Raw genomic sequence first — 20,287 nt, 5'->3', positions numbered from 1 at the left:
GCGTGTCCAATTTTTACCCAATTGCATTATGCTTCCTCTCTACTGGAGCGGACCCCCGCCCCGATTGAGGAGAGCAACACTGTCACATGCCCCCTCCGACACGTGTGCAGTAGCCGACTGCATCTTTTCACCTGCATGAGGCAAGTTCATATGCCGATCAGCTTTGTGCACGGAGAGCCACACCCTGATCGGCATTATTTGTTGTTCTTACATTTTAAATATTGTAGATTCCTCCTAATATCTCTAAAATTATGTTAATTTCTATATTTATTTATTTATAAAGATTTTAACATCATGCTTTACACTCTTTGGTTACATTCATGACAGAAACAGTAGTTACTGGTTATCTGGTGATTTATCAGCTCACGAGTTTAATATCAAACACAATCCTGGACAATTTTGTATCTCCAATTCACCTCACTTGCATGTCCTTGGACTGTAGGAGGAAACCGGAGCTACCACTGTCTGTATAATAGTCCATAATGAAATGTGTCCTACTTTGTCTTCTGTATGATTAGATATCATTTGTTTATTTAAAATCAGAAGAAAAATGGTAAAATTACAAAAAAAAATTTATGGTTTAATAGAAAAAGCTAAGAGCTAATATTATCCAGATTCTTGGATGTTCAAGGATTCATGAAGATGATTCAGTGTTTTAGTGTGGTTACCAATCACTTTTCTGGCCCATACATAGTGCTTATTGAATTTCCTCTCAAAACAGTGTTAGATCATTTAATTCTATTTGAGAACTAGAAACACAATTCAAAGTGTTTATAAAAAAAATGTTTCATAGTGTTGTAAGGGCTGTTATTGGTTTCCTTCACTGCTGCTTTCTTTCATCAGGATGCAGAAGCTGCTGCTAAATCCCAAGGCCGGGATTGGGTTACAGGCCTTCTTTCATGCTGAGAAGGGAGAAACCCCTGACAGAAAAAAGTCAAGCCACCACTGGGCATGAACTTGTAATTAGCAATTAGCGGGTGGGTCCACATTTTGCTTAGATCTGGGCCAAAACCACGAAATGTCCTCCCCTCTCGTAACAGTCCGCCTTGTGCATGGCAGGCGCAGAAGATGATTCGTGAAGCTCCATAAAGGCAAGTGTCACAGTTGACCATCAGCTAAATTTAAAAGGACATAAAACTGTGAGCTGAACTCCCACTTCAGATATAACACACCAGATAAGATCAAAGCTGACATGATGCAATTACTCCTCACAGTGCTACAGGAGGCAAGCTCCACCATGCTGCACTCCAAAAGGAAAAACATCTTTTTTTTGTGAGCACTTATGGTCAAGCACCAGTTCTTTTTCTTTCTGTAATAATTTACAGTCAGCACATTGATAAAGCCCCAACACAAACTTTGTAGGCCATCATTCTCGGTGCACCGTGGTGATGCTGCTACACCACAAATTGTGCAGACCACCGTCCAAAGCCCAGTTCCATAATTCACTGTCAGAAAGTATGCAGTGCACAACCATGCTTTTTGAAATCAATATTTTAAGAGCACGGCAAAGGTCAAGAGCGTCACCTCGTGGTATTGTCAGCCTTACCCAAACAAAAATACATCTATATTGTTTGATAGCATAAGTACTTTTAGCTATTTTTAAAATGTATTAAAATCATTGTTTTAATAAACAATTAAAATAACAATTGAAAAAAATAACACAAAAAATAACAAATATAACTGTTTTATTCGAATGTGCTACAAAATAAAGAGGAAATATAAGAAAAAGTAATATGAATTATGATTGGATGACACTAGACAGTGCTTTTGACATTTTTAAATGCACCATGTAGTGGCTTCAAATTACAGACAAAAAGGATAAAAGTACAAAACTGCTTCTACAATGTATAGCACTGACCAGCCTGAGAGTCTCTACTCACTACTCATATGAAAATACAGAAATAATAATATCAGTTACTGAATGCAATGTAACTACTATTAAAATGAGTAAAAAATTTGCATAGAATTATCCAGAAACAAAATACACTGGTACCTTGAAACTCAACGTCAATTAGTTCTAGTTCTAGGAGTGGCGTTGAGTTTAAAAGGTGTTGAGTTTTAAGGTATTTTTTCCCCATAAGGATGTATGGGGAAACCTGTTAATGTGTTCCATGGTCCTGTGGAACTGCATATATTTTAGGCTTATGTAAAATAATTGGGTTGTTTTTGACACGTATACACTAAAAATAACACAATTATAATATAAAACACATTGAAATACAATTAGAAAACAGTAAATAAAAAAAAACCCTGCACTTTACCTTTACTTCTTTATTGTTTCCTTATTCTTCTTAATTAGTGGAGAGAACAAATAAGCAGTAATAATTAAGAGAGGTTTAGTGTTTCTATGTCGTTCTTTTAATACATTAGGTTACATTATTTTTTTTAATGATAAGCGTTTTAGACTCTTTTGGAAAAGTTGATTCTTACAATTTCTCAGAACCCTGACTGTAACACAAGTTTAAAAGTGAAACAGGAGAAAAATTCAGCTAAACACAGATATGGACACAGATGTGGAGCTTTCAGAGTAAATTTGGCAGTTATTTTGCACAAATGCAGATTGGTCTCGTATTCGCATGACTTTTTACCGCACCACTCAAGCCGAGCGCTGAGCAAAGCAGCAGTCGCACACACAAATTTCTCAACGAAGGGCATTGAGTTTCAAAGATTTTGAGTTTAGGGGACGTTGAGTTACAAGGTACCACTGTACAGTGTTCTCCAAAATGATTAGCACAGTTGGTAATAAAGTAAAAAATATATCTTTGATGTTGTGAATAATGTAAAAGTTTTGGGAAAGAAGTCTGTTTTTAAAAGGATTTTCTAATATGTAATATACAATATTCTGGCTATGTTCACATTGCAAGGTTTATTGTTCACTTCTTAACTTCTCATTTTGGGCTCAAATCAATGTGAATACAATCATTTTTAAGTTTATGAGTCTAAACAGATCACTCTCCTGAACTAAGCCACATCTGTAATAAAAAAAAAGACTAAACCTTGGTGGTCATTCTATGATTTATGAGTAGAAAAGATTAAAACTATAATTCAATTCTAGCCCTCCAATTTTGACGTTTTTATTGTACCTGGCAACTCCACCAGTTGTGGGTTTGCATCTACTAATACAAACCCGTATTCTGAAGCATGCCCCTTGTGTTACTGTTAATACCTAATATGGCCAAAAGTATATGGACACCTGACAGTGAGCTTGTTGGATATCCCATTCCAAAACCATGGGCATTAATACAGAGGTCATACACACCACAACTTGACAAATCATGTCCTTATGGACTTCACTTTGTACACAGGTCCATAAGGACAGTCATGCAAAACCAGAAAGAACCCATCCCAAACTATTGCTACTAAGGTAAACACTCACTCACTCACTTTCTTAACTGCTTATCCAATTAGGGTCGCGGGAGGGGGTGCTGGAGCCTATCCCAGCTTTTCAATGGGCGCAAGGCACACAGTAACACCCTGGACAGGGCGCCAGTCCATCGCAGGGCAGACACACATACACACACACCCATTGTCCTATAGGGCAATTTAGTGTCTCCAGTTAACCTGACTGCATGTCTTTGGACTGTGGGAGGAAACCGGAGCTCCCAGAGGAAACCCACGCAGACACGGGGAGAATATGCAAACTCCACACAGAAAGGACCCGGACCGCCCCGCCTGGGGATCGAACCCAGGACCTTTTTGCTGTGAGACGACAGTGCTACCCACCAAGCCACCGTGCCACACTAAGGTAAACATATAAATTTAATTTTGTTTCATTTTATGTTCATGTATTACCACCGCTTCATCCTGGTCAAGGTGGCACAATGCAGTAACACCCTAGACTGGACGGAAATCCAGCTTTTTCCTTGTCAGGGTCTTGATGGGTCCAGTTTCCCTGGGCGCAATGCAGTAACACATCCAGAACAGGACACCAATCCATTACAGGGTCTTAGCCTTTTCTCACCTCAGACATAGCCAAACATGTCTGTATGTAGATACTCAACCGGTTGGTAGCACTGGTTGGGCATTTAAACTTAGGATCCCCACAAACTTGGCATATAAATGATTTTCTATAACTGAATGTATACACCTGTTAGAGTAAATTTGGAGGAGTGTCTACATATTTTTGGTTATATAGTATATCAACAATCTGTCCCACACTAATTAAATGAACTTAATTTAAAAACAAACCCGACATATTTCCTGGCATTAGGATACCTACTGAGTTAGAGCATTTATTTTGCAAAATTAATGTTACTAGCAAATATAAAAAAGGTTTGTAATGTAGGTGAATGTAAAACTCATTGATATTTCATCACACAGAAGAATATTTTGCAGATTAATTTTATAAGGATTCTAATTTAATTCACTGATTGAGTTGCTTAGATCTTCTTCAGTGACGAACACTCGTATTTTGGACAGGTAGGTGCTAGGCATTCCAAAGCGCCAGAGTTTCATCTCCAATGAGATCTCAAAGTCCTGAGGCACAGTGATGGGTTTCTGGACCACAATCACTCCTCCATTATCTAGCCTCTGTGTGGCAAAGTAGCCTTCCTGATTCCCATCAACTATAGCCATCTGCAGGTTGTCCCCGAGCACAGTGTTGGAAGGGCCCATGCGGAAGATGTTGGTGGATACGGGGATGTTGGTGGGGAAAGTGAGGTGGTAGTACGTTATTCTCACAGGCAAGGCCAGGCATTCACTAGTCTGATTGCAAGGCAAGCGTTCACAGCGACTGCAAAAGGGAGACAAAGGGGTGGAGGGACGGGGGGAAGACAGGAGAGAGGAAAGTGTTAGGGTGATGCAGTGCTCTACATGCGGTGAAGGTGAGGAGTAGCACACACATAGCAAATCACAATCATAATTCATTGTTTCAAGCCAATGCTCTTGTGTTAAGGTGCATAGAGTAGTGTGACTTGTATTTTAATATGGTAAATGTTAAATAAATACAGTGGGGGCTCAAAGACTGAGACTGCTATTTTTCTCAAATTCAAAACAATGTTTTAATAAAAAATCATATAATGAGCATAACATGTAGAGGGCAACGTTACATTTTAATTTTTTAGAATTTCCTAGTGTTAAGTTTGTTCTTATTTTTGGTGTAATGACAGCATGTACTCTGGCTGGAATGTACTCCACAAGTTTGTTCAAAATGTGATGTTATTCCAATATGATTTTAAGAGCATCTTGTTAAATGTTTGCTATTCTTTGTCAGCCACTGTTGAGCCCTTGAGCAAGGCCCTTAACCCTGTCTGCTCCAGGGGCGCCGTGCAATGCCTGACCCTATGCTCTGACCCTAGCTTCCAAACAAGCTGGAATATGCAAAGAAAAAAAATTGTTGTACTGTAAACCTGTATATGTATATATGACAAATAAAGGCATTCTATTCTATTCTATAAATAATTGATAGAGTTTATGTGTCTTTAGTCTTCAAGTAGTTCTTGCAAAGCTTTAGAGTTTAACATTTGTAATCAAAACCATTTCAAAAAAAGCAAGGTAGAAGAAGTTTCACTAGTGGTGTCAGACTTTTTGCCCCACTGTACATGGTTTATGTATTATGTTATGGATTGAGACTACATATACACTGATCAGCCATAACATTAAAACCACCTCCTTGTTTTTACACACATATTTATCAGCTCCACTTACCATATAGAAGCACTTTGTAGTTCTACAATTACTGACTGTAGTCCATCCGTTTCTTTGCATGCTTTGTTAGCCCCCTTTCATGCTGTTCTTCAATGGTCAGGACTCTCACAGGACCACCACAGAGTAGGTTTTATTTGGGTGGTGGATGGTGGTGGTGTGTTAGTGTGTGTTGTGCTGGTATGAGTGGATAAGACACAGCAATGCTGATGAAGTTTTTAAACACCTCACTGTCACTGTTGGACTGAGAATAGTCCACCAACGAAACATATCCAGCTAACAGCGCCCTGTGGGCAGCATCCTGTGATCACTGATGAAGGTCTAGAAGATCACCAACTCAAACAGCAGCAATAGATGAGCGATCGTCTCTGACTTTACATCTACAAGGTGGACCAACTAGTTAGGAGTGTCTAATAGAGTGGACAGTGAATGGACACAGTATTTAAAAACTCCAGCAGCGCTGCTGTGTCTGATCCACTCATACCAGCACAACACACACTATCACACACAATGATCCACCACCTAAATAATACCTACTCTGTGGTGGTACTGGGAGAGTCCTGACCATCGAAGAACAGCATGAAAGGGGGCTAACAAAGCATGTAGAGAAACAGATGGACTACAGTCAGTAATTGTAGAACTTCAAAGTGCTTCTATATGGTAAGTGGAGCAAGGAGGTGGTTTTAATGTTATGGCTCATCAGTGTAGTACTCCTATTGTTTTTTTAAATAATAAACAAAGTATAACTTCAACCAAGTGTAAAGCTTCAATCAGGAGTAAATATTACCAGATTAGATAATTAATTAATTAATTATTTGCATGACGTGTTTCCTGATTCTGACATTGATCACTTTTCCACTTTACTTATTACCTGTGCTGTTTTGTTACCTTTTGGTATTATAGTATTATTTTCTGACATTTGTCTGGTTATCATTGTAGTTATCTTTACACCTCTTGCATGTTACCCAAGTTGAGTTAGTCTATTTAAATTTTCATTTACATTTATGGCATTTAGCAGACGCTAAATCCACTTTATCCAAAGTGACTTACACTTATCACTGAATACAATTCAGGCAATTGAGGTTTAAGGGCATTGCTTAGGGGCCCAACAGTGGCAACTGTAAGTTAGTTTATTTAACCCTCTCAGACATCCAGGATTGGTTTTCTACTTTTGTTGTAGTTGTGACTCCTGTTTAAGTTTTTTTTTTTAACCAGTTCTGTTTTTGTACAGGAATGTAATTTTGTGTTACACCACCTGTCCACCAGATGTCTCCCTCGCTGAAATACTAGGACTTCTAGGATATTTATTTCATTTTAATGGTAATCAAGTTTCCTGGCACTCACTGGGCACATTGCGGTAACACACACTAGACAAAATGCCCATTCACCACCTCATAATTTATTTTATTTAACTGATAAAAATCTAACCTTCCAACCTTGTTAGCAGTTTTGGGGAAGGCCCATTCCTGTTCCATTACAACTGTACTCCAATGCATAATAGAAAGTCCATAAAGACATGGTTTAATGAGTTTGGTGTTGAGGAACTTAAGTGGATGGCACTGTGGTGCAGTGGGTATAACAGCAACAAGGGCCTGGGTTCAAGTCCCTTTTGTGTAGAGTTTGCATGTTCTCCCTAAGTCCGGGCAGGTTTCCTCCAGTTTCCTCCCACAAGACACGCAGCCAGGCCAACTGGAGCTACTAAAAATTTCCCTTATTGTGCATGTGTGTGTGTTTGCCCTGTGATTGAATGGAGACAATGAACAAATTAATTTAACCCCAAGTGGCCTGCAAAGAGCCCTGACCACAACGTCATAATAGCAAAAATGGCGAATAATCTTTTTTTATCCACGGTTTTAAAATGGGATATCCAACAATCCCATGGTCAGGTGTCCACATACTTTTCAGAATATATTATGTCTTTCAGGAAGCCTCTTGTTTTCTAGCTTTGTACTGCTGAGGTCCTGATAATTTGCATAACAATTTTCACAGGGTATAAACAAAACCTTAATTTTTGCTTCTAAACTTTAAAGTTTACATTTGGCGGTTATAAAAATCAGCATGATAAAAATGAGCCATTATTTCTCTATTCGATGCTGTGTTGTTGACATTTAAATTAAATTTCTCAATTATTTCATTATCACATTTAATTTTAATAAGCAGTATATTATACTTACATTTCACCTGATCGCCTGTAGTTAGGAGGACAATCGAACTTTAGGCATTTGAATCCTCCCTGAATGTTGAAGCAGCTTTCAGTCTGCGAACAAGTGTGTGTCCCTGTCAGGCACTCATCAACATCTACTCATTAGAAAAACAAAACAGACAATATTGTAATCCCATATAGTACTTAAATGACCTTATCTCATGCAAAGAGACATGCTGGTTCATAAACATGATTAAAATGTATTTGCTCTATAATGTAGAGGTTTGTTTGTCTATACAATTCCTATGCATATACTGGTACTAAAAGTGGTGATTAGGTGATTAATTTATGCCTAGTTCACACTACATGACTTTTGCCCAGATTTTCGCTCGAATGGCTCGGGAACAACTCGGCGTTTGCTCGGCGATCGAAACTCGGCTCTCAGTCGCTATGTGTGAACTACACAACAACTCAACCCAACTGGCTGAAACAAGATTTCTAGCATGTCAGATATCTCAATCTGAGTTGCACAACTGGCAATGAGTGCTATGTCGAACAGCCAATGAGAACACATGATACAGTGTGAGGGTAAACGCAGGGGAGGAGTGTAAAAGGTTGTACAGGGTCTTAATACAGTTTATATCAGAATACACCGGCACACACACACAAGTTTTACAGTATTTCTGACCTTACCGTTCTATACAAAACACCAACATTGCAAAAATATTTATTAACCTCCAACTCACTATAAAACAATCCAAACCAAATCCACTCAGATTCATTTATTTTTTCTCCTTGATTTAACACGCATAAACTTTGATCGCTCGTTACTTGTTAACGTGCATTTTTGGACGTGGTATCATTAAACCCCTCGTCACTTCTCGCGTTTGTTTTCGTGACAAAACGTAGTTTGGGAGACCAGAGAAGCTCGCCTGCGATTCCAGTTGATGATAGATGGTGTAGTGTGAAACCCCCTATCACCGATCAGTCGTGTAGTGTGAAATATACACCGACTGAAAGACTCCCGTGTGCAAGAGATTCAGTCGTGTAGTGTGAACTGTACAACGACCCGGCAAATCAGAAAGTCGTGTGTGAACTTGGCATTAGACATATCAGACACACTTTTAATAATTTAAGATCATTATAAACTATAAAATCAGACAAATACAGTCCTTCATACTGATTTTATAAGGTATAATACATAAAACTGAAGCAGCTGCACCAACCAGTCAAAACATTAGGACCACCAATACCCCTCAAAGAATTTGCATTAAAACGTTTATTTTATCACAACTGTGCATGTCATGGTGGGGGATAATTTAAATGTATTAAATGTCGGGCTGATATGCAGTAGATATTGGCAGCACAAAACCTGGATGACCTAAACAAATTGGGTTAAAGTATCTCCAAAACAGCAAGGGCGTGGTGTGTACCCACCGACAGTGGTCCAAGGAGAGACAAGCCACAATGGCACTAGAATGCACTGTGGGTAATACACCTCACAACAGACAAAAGTCCTGCTACTAACATTCTGGTATCAAATACCAGGACTCCTTTGGATGTGGCAGGCACAGCCGCTGCCACCCTTCCCATTTCTTCACTGTTGGTGGCATCGTATGCAGCCGTCGCCAGGCATGTGCTATCAAATGGTACTTTATTTATATGTTAATGATACAGTCCTGGGCAGAATGGGGGACTAGAGGATTATGGTTTAGAAGTCACAGTTTGCTACAGATTGTAGGAAACTGTGGCAAACAGAGGGTAAGAGCTGTTTTGACAGTTTATCAGGTGGGTGGTCCTAATTATTTGTTATATCACAATAGTTACTAATAGTTTGTGGGTGTAAAAACACCAGCATAAATGTGCAACCTGTACTATTACATTACCTGTAAAACCAACTAACTACACTCGTTATTTATTCAACTGTATATGCAAATTAATACATTTACATTTTTCGGCATGTAGCACACGCTCTTATCCAGAGCGACGTACAGAAGTGCTTCCATACAACAATACTGTTGGAGCCTTAATAAAAACACAATATAGAACTTTCTGGCCTCATGCAGTCAGTGTATTTTAATTTTAATATAGGTTCTTTACCCTGACAGCTGCGTCCATTAGAGGCAAGTGTGTAGCCTTGTGCGGGGCATGTGCAGTGAAAGCTGCCTGGTGTGTTGTGGCAGCGGTACGAACAGATATGTCCTCCAGTGGGTAAAGCACACTCATCAATATCTAAAAAGAAACAGATAGCATGCAAGTTATATATGCACTTATGCAATAACCAAACTTTTTATTTTTATTTTATGTACTTACCTTCACAAGTAGTTCCATCAACATCACTCAGTTGGTACCCTCGGCGGCAGTAGCACTGGTAGGAGCCATAAACGTTGGCACACTCTTGACTGCAGGGGCTGCTCTCACATTCATTGACATCTGAATGTCAGCAGAAACATGCAAATTGTGAGTCAGATTTAATTCAAACACTCAATATTGTATTACTATGTAAAGCAGGGGTGTCTAAACCAGATATTTGCTCCTGGAAATGTATTTACTGTTATTGGTTAGCTATAATAACACCTATATAATAAATAAATCAAAACATGATCTTTACAAGCGGACTTGGTTGCCATGACAATACATTCTACCTGGAAGTAAAATGTAAGATTTGGCTATCATTAATAGTGTGGTAAAATGTTTTATGTGTACTATTTAAGTAGTTTAACAGCACACAGTTTTGGGGGATGGAGAGTGAGACAGTTCTGATCTACTCTGTATACCAAAAACATAAGGCAGATAGAATGACAGATGTGCAATGCTGACCGATACAAATACATGTAAAAACATGCAAGGCAACTTAAAGTAGTAACTGAGCACTTTATTAGGTACACTTCTCCTCCATGTTCATTTATTGATTATTTTATAAGCTGCACGTACTATACAGATGAAATTTGTGGGTATACAATTACTGACTGTAGCCCATCTGTTGCTCTAAATACTTGGTATTGACTACTTGGTACTTGGTATTGGAATACTGCCACTATATTGGTAATGGACTTCAATTATACATGTGCCCTCAGTGACCAGATGACGTTTGAGTGGTGGACCATTCTCAGCACTGTTATAACACTAAGAGACTAATCACATGGCAGTGTGTGTTGTACTGGTATGAGTGTATTAGGCACAGTATTGTCAATGCTGGGCGGAAAACAAAGCTCCAACCAAAAGTGGGTAAATGTGCCCTCTGAAAAAAAACTAGAAAAAGATTAACACACCTTGGACTCTAGTCTCTAACTGTACACTTAGATTGAGTGCTAACAGTGTATAATTTTTTTCATACCTGCCTAAAACGTTTGCATGGTACTGTGTATCTGTTTTTTAAAATTTGGCCTGAATATTTTTGGCTTATGTGTTCATTTACATTTTCAACATTAAGCAGACTTACAGTTGACAGTCTAAGCAACTTGCTTTAAGTCTTAACAGCAAGACAGCTTTACATCCCTTTATTTTGTTCAGTATATTTTTTATGATTTTTTATGCAGTTTGCCAGGTATTAACATTTTGAAACATCTATTTCAGTTAAAAAGAAACATAATACAAATTATTTTGTTTATGAACTGTTGCTTGCATTTAAAGTCTTCTTTGTATATTCTTAGTGAACCTGAAGCATGAAAAAATGTGACGAGCTAAACTTGTCTCATTGTTCTTATGCTCTGAGCAGATTACATTTACATATGGTAGCATTCATCAGCGCCAGACAACCTAGGAAAAAAGTGACTGATAACAGCCTTTGTTTTTGCACAGATGTATCAAACCAGGAGATCTCCAGGAGCAAAATGGGCACGTCTGATTTAAACACTTCCTTACCATCACAGTTTCTTCCATCACTGGCTAGCTTGAACCCTGTGGTGCAGCTGCACGTGTAGGACCCCAGAATATTATCACACTTATGTGCACACAAGCGACCAGGATAATGTCTGCATTCATTGACATCTGTTCAAAAAAAGAAAAAAAGTGAAAAATAAGGTAGTGATATCAGGTATTTTTATGGTATACTACATGTATTGGTTAATCCTGGTCATAGATGCAAGTCTTTTTGGCATTCAGACACTTTTGCCCAAATTTACTTACAATCGAAGTATACAATGCAATTAATGGCCTTGCTCAAGGGTCCAGCAGTGGCAACCTTCAGATGTTGGGCCTGAACCAGTAACTTTGTAATTGCTAGTACAGTATCTTAACCACTGAGCTACCATGACCCTGGTTCCACTGGGATACACTGCACAATGCAGGAATACCTTGGACAGGGTAGCAATCTATCACAGGGCTTCCACCAAGTGTAGACACCTGACCATCCAAGAACATTAATTACTGAAGACAATAATTACTGCAGTTTTGCAAGTGGAATTTTCGTCCAATCTTGCCCGATACAAGACTGTGCAACAGTCCTTGGTCACTGTCGTCTGAGTCTCCTCTTAATGCTGCACTAAACATTTTCAATAGAAGACAGATCTTGACTGCAGACAGGCTCTGAGCAGATTACATGTACATATGGTAACATTTATCAGCATCAAACGACCCAAGACAAAAATGACTGATAAAAGCTTTTGTTTTTGCCCAAATGTATCAAACCAGGAGATCTCCAGGAGCACAGTAGAGTACCTCTAATTTAAACACTACCTTACCAGCACATTTTTGACACATAGTTCACTCACACTAATACATTGCAGTATTTTCTGTACATTGTGCAACCTTTCAAACATCTTATTTTTAAATATTTGTTGAGGAAGCATATTATTGAAACAGTAGATTGGACAATCAAGGACGTTCAGGCTTAAAATTCCCAGGTTGCTAAATTTCTGTGCTGTGGTTCAGACTGCAACTTTAAAATTAATTGTAAAACAAATGTATTCATTCAAAAAATGTTCAAAAAAGTGTTTTTGGTAGCATTGTTGTCATACAGTTAGTGTCTGTTCATGTGTGTGTGTGTGTGTGTGTGTGTGTGAACACCGATCAACCATAACATTAAAACTACCTGCTTGTTTCTACACTCACTGTCCATTTTATCAGCTCCACTTACCATATAGAAGCACTTTGTAGTTCTACAATTATTGACTGTAGTCCATCTGTTTCTCTGCATGCTTTGTTGGCCCCCTTTCATGCTGTTCTTCAATGGTCAAGACTGTCCACTGTGGTGGTTCTGGGACAGGTATTATTTGGGTGGTCGGTCATTCTCAGCACTGCAGTGACACTAACATGGTGGTGGTGTGTTAGTGTGTGTTGTGCTGGTGGATAAGACACAGCAGCGCTGATGGAGTTTTTAAACACCTCACTGTCACTACTGTTCACCAACCAAAAATATCCAGCCAACAGCGCCCCGTGGGCATCGTCCCGTGACCACTGATGAAGGTCTAGAAGATGACCAACTCAAACAGCAGCAATAGATTAGCAAACGTCTCTGACTTTACATCAACAAGGTGGACCAACTAGGTAGGAGTGTCTAATAGAGTGGACAGTGAGTGGACACACCACCACCATGTCAGTGGTAACCATTAATAGGTTAGTAATTTGACTTTTAGTTCAGTACAGTTGTATGTGGTTTGGGACAGAGCCCAATGAGTGCATGTTGTCATTTTAAGCACTCCAGCCACCTGCTGTTATTACATCTGTTATCAGTTTATTTAAACTTAGAAATAAGGAAAAAAGAACAATAAAATCGTACCTATTTATTTATAAAGAGGAATTGTTTAAAACAACCAGTTTAGAGACACTTCAAGCAACAGATCGTCTATAGTGAGTACAGAGGATAATATAGCTGGGTTCTTACCCTCACAATCCTTGGTGATGCTGTTAAAGTTGAAACCAGCTCTGCAAGAGCAGCGGTAAGAGCCCACAAAATTAACACATCCATGGCCAGAACATACATTACCTGGCTCAGCACACTCATCAATATCTATAAAACAAATTAAGTATTATACTCGACTGCTACTTCTATTTTTATTTTCTTAAATTAGATAATTAGATTAACAAGTAACAAATTTCTATGGATAAAGGTAAAAAACACAAATATTAATCTGAATAAATATGAAAAATATTGATTTATACCTACGCAACGAGTGCCCTCAGCATTAAGGTGGTAGCCACGGCCACAATTGACAGAGTTCCTCTGACAGGTGTATGAGCCAACAGTGTTCATGCACAACTGGCCGGCGGGACATGGTCCTGTCACACTAAGACACTCATTGATATCTAAAGGAAACACAGTAATAAACATGTTTTATTTTTCATGTTGACCATGATTCCTCTATTCCAGTCCTGCAGGGTCAGAGTCCAGCCCAGTTTTAGTGATTTCTGTGCTTTAGCACACCTACTAGACTTGGTCATTAACAGGTTAGTTTTTGTAAGCTCTGACAATAGGAAAAGTATAAATAAAAACTGATAGCAAGGATTTTCAGATGGTTCAACACCTGTATCCAATTAAATACAAATTAAATTTTACTTGTTTTGTCGTGCCAAAACAAACAAGAACATCCCTAAAAAAACATATCATCTAAATGGAATCATATATTGTTTTAAAACCGATATGTACCACCCAGGATTAAAGGTGCCCAAGATATTTCATGTTTTATCTGCTCAACTTCATTTCATTTATTATAACATCCATTCCTGCCTTTCAGGCCTGCAACACATTCCAAAAAAGTTCAGACGGTAAAGCATTTGCTACTGTGTAATGTTGCCACTGCTTTACACCACACTTAAAAGGCATTTTGGCACAGAAGATACCAAATGATGAAGTGTTTCAGGTGTTATTTTCTTCCACACTTCCTGCAAACACGTCTTAAGATGTGCAACAGTGCGGGGTCGTCATGGTCACATTTTATGTTTAAAATTTCTCCCCATATTCACTTTTCCGGACAGGTCAGGATTGCAGGCAGGCCAGTCCAGTACCTGTAGCCTCTTATTCCACAGCCATGCCTTTGTAATGTGTGCAGCATGTGGTTTTGCATTGTCTTGTTGAAAAATACATGGACGTCCCTGGAAAAGATGACGTCTTGAAGGCAGCATATGTTGCTCTAAGATCTCAATCTTTTCTGCATTGATGCTGCCATCACAGAAGTGTAAATTACTTTTGCCAAGGGCACTGACACAGCCCCATACCATGCCAGGGTGGCTTTTGACTTTTGCCTGGATGGTCCATTTTTCTTTAATGAAGAATGTATCCATGTCCTTCAAAAAAGATCTAGAATAATGATTCATCTGACCACAGTACACATTTCCACTGTGTGATGGTCCATCTCAGGTACGTCAGTGCCCAGAGAATTTGATGCCGCTTCTGAACAGGGTTAACATAAAGCTTTTTTTGCACAGTAAATTTTGACTTTATTATTAGTTATTATTCGTTAATCATTACCAATGCAGCTGCCCAGAGCATCCTGTATATATCCTGCACTGCATTGCACCTTAGGCCGGCAGCGGAAGGAACCTGGCGTGTTCTGGCAGGCGAATTCCACTGGACAGTTATGAGTAGCCGTCTCACACTCATCAATATCTAAAGAAAAGCACATTTTAAACACTTATTTGTCTGCTCCTTCTTAAAAAATTTATATATTTGATGCAGAATTGTTTAAAAACAATCAATACATAGTTAATTTTACTTAACATTATTAGAAAAGCACAGTCAAATCTATCAAGAACTTTTTTTCAATAAACTAAACTGCGAAGTCTATACTAGCTACTAGGGCTGGGTATCGCCACCAATTTCCTGGATCGATTCGATTCCGATTCACCAGGTCCCGATTCGATTCAATCTTCGATTTTCGATTTTCGATTCGATTTTCGATCCAATTTCGATTCAACACATTTAGGCATATTTGAGTTACATTAACAGGCTTTGTTTACATATGTACAGATGTTCAGAGAACGAATGTGATAATTGTACAAAGAACACTCATTATTAAAAATATTTGTGTATTTTGTTTACATAAATAATTAATCCAAAACAGAAAACAGTAACATTCAACAGCCAGGTGTATGTTTACATTACATTTACAATGTTGTAGCATGTCAGACAAATGAAATAATAATAAAAAATGAATGTTACTGTTTTCTTTCATTTGTCTGACATGCTACAACATTGTAAATGTAATGTAAACATACACCTGGCTGTTGTACAGCTTATGCCAAGTTTACACTACACGACACTCTGATTAACACGTGGTCACTGTATTGTTCACACTAAACGACTGATCGGCGATGGGGAGTTTTACACTACACCATCCATCACCAGGGGGAATCACAGGCGAGCTTCTCTGGTCTCCAAAACTACGTTTTGTCACGAAAACACACGTGAGAAGTGATGAAAGGTTTAATGATACCACGTCCAAACATGCACATCAACAAGTAGCGAGCAATCAAAGTTTGTGCGCTGATGAAATAAATGAATCTGAGTGGATTTGGCAACACGAGCAGCATGGATCGTTCTGTAGTGAGTTGGAGGTTAATAAATATTTTGTTTTGTAGAGAACGATCTCGCGTGTGCTGATGTATTCTGATAGAAACTATATTGCGCTCCACCACCTGTTTCCAACCTCTCCCCTGTGTTTCCCCTCGCTGTTTCTCACATTGATTGAGAGCCGAGTTTTGATCGCAGAGCGAACACCGAGTTCCTCCCGAATCCAGAGCCGAGCGAAAATCAGTGCAAAAAGTTGTGTAGTGGTCATAACTTGAGCTTCTGCCATGCTAAACTGATGTGCAGGTCAGATCTCGTTGCATGAAAAAACAGTGGCTGGTCACGCGAAATTAAAGGTGGTAACAATAGTAATAGATTTCCGTGTGCACCGTAAAAAGGGTCGTATTTAAAAAATCGATCTCGCATTTATATGAATCGATATCGGATCGTTCAAATAAAGATCGATTAAAATCGAAAAATCGATTTTATAAACCCACCCCTACTAGCTACATTAGTATACATTTAAATGATTAATTTCTTAGCAGGCATCAACATGTATCACAATACCTTTAATTTGAACACAACTAACAACCCACCAGATTTGTGTAAATAAATGGGTTTAGTAAATGTAACAGTTTCAAGGGCCCCTGCATTATCTACTAATTTAAGTATCAGTTGTGTGGTTGTCTTAAAGTTAAGGAGCTTAAGCAGCAATTTAATACTTAAAAATATAATAAAAAGATCCATCATCCAGGAAAGGTTAAACTTAGATTTTTTTCTAGTTCAGCATGACTCTGACCATATGTGGGTCCTGTTTAATGTATGAGATCATTATGTTCTAGTTTGTAGTCTGTTGTAGTCTGCAAACTGACCTTTGCAGATGTTGTTGTCAGTGAGCTCATAGCCTGTGCCACAGCTGACTTCCCTCTGGCAGCGATACAAGCCCTGAGTGTTGATACAGCGCTCACCAGTACGGCAGTTATGAGAACCCAGCAAACACTCATTAATGTCTTTACAAAGAAAGCAGGAGAAATAATGAAAAAGAGGATTTAAAGCATATGTATAAACCACATTTCTTGAGAAGTTGGGACATTTTGTAAAATGCAATAAAACAATGATCTGTGAATTGGTCATTTTTCTGAGCCCTTAAAAGTGACTTCCAATATAAACATTTTGGACTTTGTAAATATAAGCAAATTTCCCATTAATTATAGTGGAATTTTACTCATTCTTATTAGATATAATACTTCAGCTGCTCAACAGTCTGTGGTCACAGTTGTCTGATTCTCCTTTACTAAAAGGAGACAGATATGGACTGCAGGCAGGCCAGTCAGGCACACACACTCTGTGTGTGCTGAATGAATCAAGGCATTGTCTTGATAAAATAGGACTATGAAAAACTATGGACTGCTGCAAAACTCATAACATTTTAAGGCTGCCCTGACATTTAAACTATTTTAATATAAATTGACTAAGTATTACTATTACTAAACCAGCATGCCATTCTGTCTGTGTGCGTATATGCAAATGATTAGTAGTAGTTAAGATTTGTGCACATGTACTTACACCTATCAGGCATAACATTATGACCACCTTCCTAATATTGTGTTGGTCTCCCTTTTGCTGCCGAAATAGCCCTGCAACTGTGATGCACTGTGTATTCTGACACCTTTCTATCAGAACCAGCATTAACTTCTTCAGCAATTTGAGCAACAGCAGTTCGCCAGTTGGATCGGACCACACGGGCCAGCCTTCGTACCCCACGTGTATTACTGAGCCTTGGCCGCCCATGACCCTGTCGCCGGTTTACCACTGTTCCTTCCTTAGACCAGTTTTGATAGATACTGACCACTGCCACCCCACAAGAGCTGCAGTTTTGGAGATGCTCTGACCCAGTCGTCTAGCCATCACAAACTCAAACGCTTGACTAATTTTCCTGCTTCTAACACATCAACATTGAGGATTACTGCCTAAAATATCCCACCCACTAAGTGCAGTGATAAAGAGATAATCAGTGTTATTCACTTCACCTGTCAGTGGTCATAATGTTATGCCTCGTCGGTGTATAAAGTAATAATAGGAACATTTAGAAATGTAGGATTTATTTCTTTTCCACAATTACATGTTTATAAATAATTATTACATCACCACAATATCTCATTATGTAAACAGATTTAAGGGTCATGTGACAAAAAAGAAAACACATTGTAAGAACAGTTTTTCCTACCTTCACAGCTTTTTCCATCTGGTTTAAGCTTATATCCAGAATAGCAGGCACATGTATTATTTCCAACACAACGCTGAGCGCAGTGTCCAGGTCCAACTGGCAGACACAAATGTACACAATGACAGTATTTTCATTTCATTCTGGTGAATAATGTTTGTGAAACTATAATGTTCTGTGCCAGTCTGGTTTTACACCCACCTTTGCAATGTTCACCTGGTCTTGCACGGTTCGTCTCAGTAGCAAGCCTGTCCTCTATAGACAAAATGAACATTCAAGTAAAAATAAATCCACAACATTCTAAACAGAGTGAAAACTCATGGTTACTGCACTTTATTAACACTACAACCCACTAGAGGACAGTAGAGTCTTCATTAGAAAGAGTAACCCATTTATAGTGCAGCGTCCACTAAGGGTCAGTGTGAGAACAGGGCAAAATTTCAACTACCGTTTCTATACTGATAGAATCGTCACCATGTAGATACAATTACCGGAAAGTAAATGTTAAACATTTAGAAATATCAGGACCTTGGAATCACTTAAAAATCTGGCCTGATTTCTTAATTAAACACATTTAATATTTACAAGCAATCAGTCCAACTCAACATGCCATACTTAAACAAGAGATTAATCATTTGGTCCAGCATGGTCTTGCTTTTCCCAGTTGTAGTGCCTGGACGTCACCATGTCTCATAGTCCCAAAGACAGATGGTGCTCATTGTTTCTGTACTGATTTTTGAAAAGTAAATGCAGTGACACAGCCAGATTATATTGCCCAGGATAGAGGACTACACAGACCAGGTAGGTCCCACTAAATTCATGATCAAATTAGACCTATTAAAAATCTACTGGCAGGTGCCACTCACAAAATGTTTGCATTTGTTACTCAGTTTGGTACTTAGTTATAGCCTTTGGTTATAAAATGCCCTATGTTTTATGGTATCAAGCATGTAAAAACCTTGAGAGAAGGAATAAATACTGTTCGGCAAGTGGCTGCCGGATTATGAAACATCTTGCATTTCAGTGCCTAATGAATACTGTGTTGTTAGGGTTCCCAATTGCAATGCTCACTTGAATAATGCAGACTCTTGGAAACAACATTTGTCTGTATTAGAATCTGTCTTTGCTTGTTTGAAGAAGGCCAACATAGTGATACATTTGGATAAATTTGAATTCGGTAAGGGAGTAATTTCCACCTTGGAAAAGTGGTGGGAAATGGGCAAGTAAAGCTGCTTAATGCTAAAGTGTACATTATCCAAAATGTTCTGGCACCCACAAAAAAAAGGGAGCTTTGGAGATTCTTGGGTATGGTGGGACACTATTACTGTTACATTTGTATGGGCTTCAGACTAGGGTTGGCTCGATGTCCGATACTGATACCGATACTGCAAATTGAGTATCTGCCGATACCAATACCAATCTGATACCGTCAATTCTCCTCTCAAACAACTAAGCAGTAATAATACAGTGGGGCCAAAAAGTATTTAGTCAGCCACTGATTGTGCAGGTTCTCCTACTTAGAAAGATGAGAGAGGTCTGTAATTTTCATCATAGGTACACTTCAACTATGAGAGACAAAATGAGAAAAAAAATCCAGGAAATCACATTGTAGGACTCTTAAAGAATTTATTTGTAAATTATGGTGGAAAATAAGTATTTGGTCACCCACAAACAAGCAAGATTTCTGGCTCTGACAGACCTGTAACTTCTTCTTTAAGAAGCTCTTCTGTCCACCAATCGTTACCTGTATTAATGGCACCTGTTTGACCTCGTTATCTGTATAAAAGACACCTGTCCACAGCCTCAAACAGTCAGACTCCAAACTCAACCA

The 20,287-nt window shown here is 38.7% G+C and overlaps 1 protein-coding gene across 1 annotated transcript in view; it reads right to left on the bottom strand.

The window, feature by feature from the left end:
• The window catches only part of fbln1 (fibulin 1), a 55,876-nt gene that overhangs the window by 18,220 nt on the left and 17,369 nt on the right, over positions 1 to 20,287 (bottom strand). The window contains exons 5-14 of the mRNA XM_063003162.1: positions 18,658 to 18,711; positions 18,460 to 18,555; positions 17,105 to 17,242; positions 15,195 to 15,332; positions 13,889 to 14,032; positions 13,611 to 13,736; positions 11,651 to 11,776; positions 10,100 to 10,219; positions 9,887 to 10,018; positions 7,818 to 7,941 (exon numbers count right to left, since the gene is read on the bottom strand). Of these exons, the coding sequence (XP_062859232.1) occupies positions 7,818 to 7,941; positions 9,887 to 10,018; positions 10,100 to 10,219; positions 11,651 to 11,776; positions 13,611 to 13,736; positions 13,889 to 14,032; positions 15,195 to 15,332; positions 17,105 to 17,242; positions 18,460 to 18,555; positions 18,658 to 18,711 (1,198 nt within the window). The remainder of the gene's footprint in view (positions 1 to 7,817; positions 7,942 to 9,886; positions 10,019 to 10,099; positions 10,220 to 11,650; positions 11,777 to 13,610; positions 13,737 to 13,888; positions 14,033 to 15,194; positions 15,333 to 17,104; positions 17,243 to 18,459; positions 18,556 to 18,657; positions 18,712 to 20,287) is intronic.

Source organism: Trichomycterus rosablanca, chromosome 1, assembly GCF_030014385.1.
Source record: "Trichomycterus rosablanca isolate fTriRos1 chromosome 1, fTriRos1.hap1, whole genome shotgun sequence".
Classification (NCBI taxonomy): domain Eukaryota; kingdom Metazoa; phylum Chordata; class Actinopteri; order Siluriformes; family Trichomycteridae; genus Trichomycterus; species Trichomycterus rosablanca.
The sequence above is the reverse complement of the archived record's forward strand: the minus strand, read 5'-3'. Positions and strand labels throughout refer to the sequence as shown.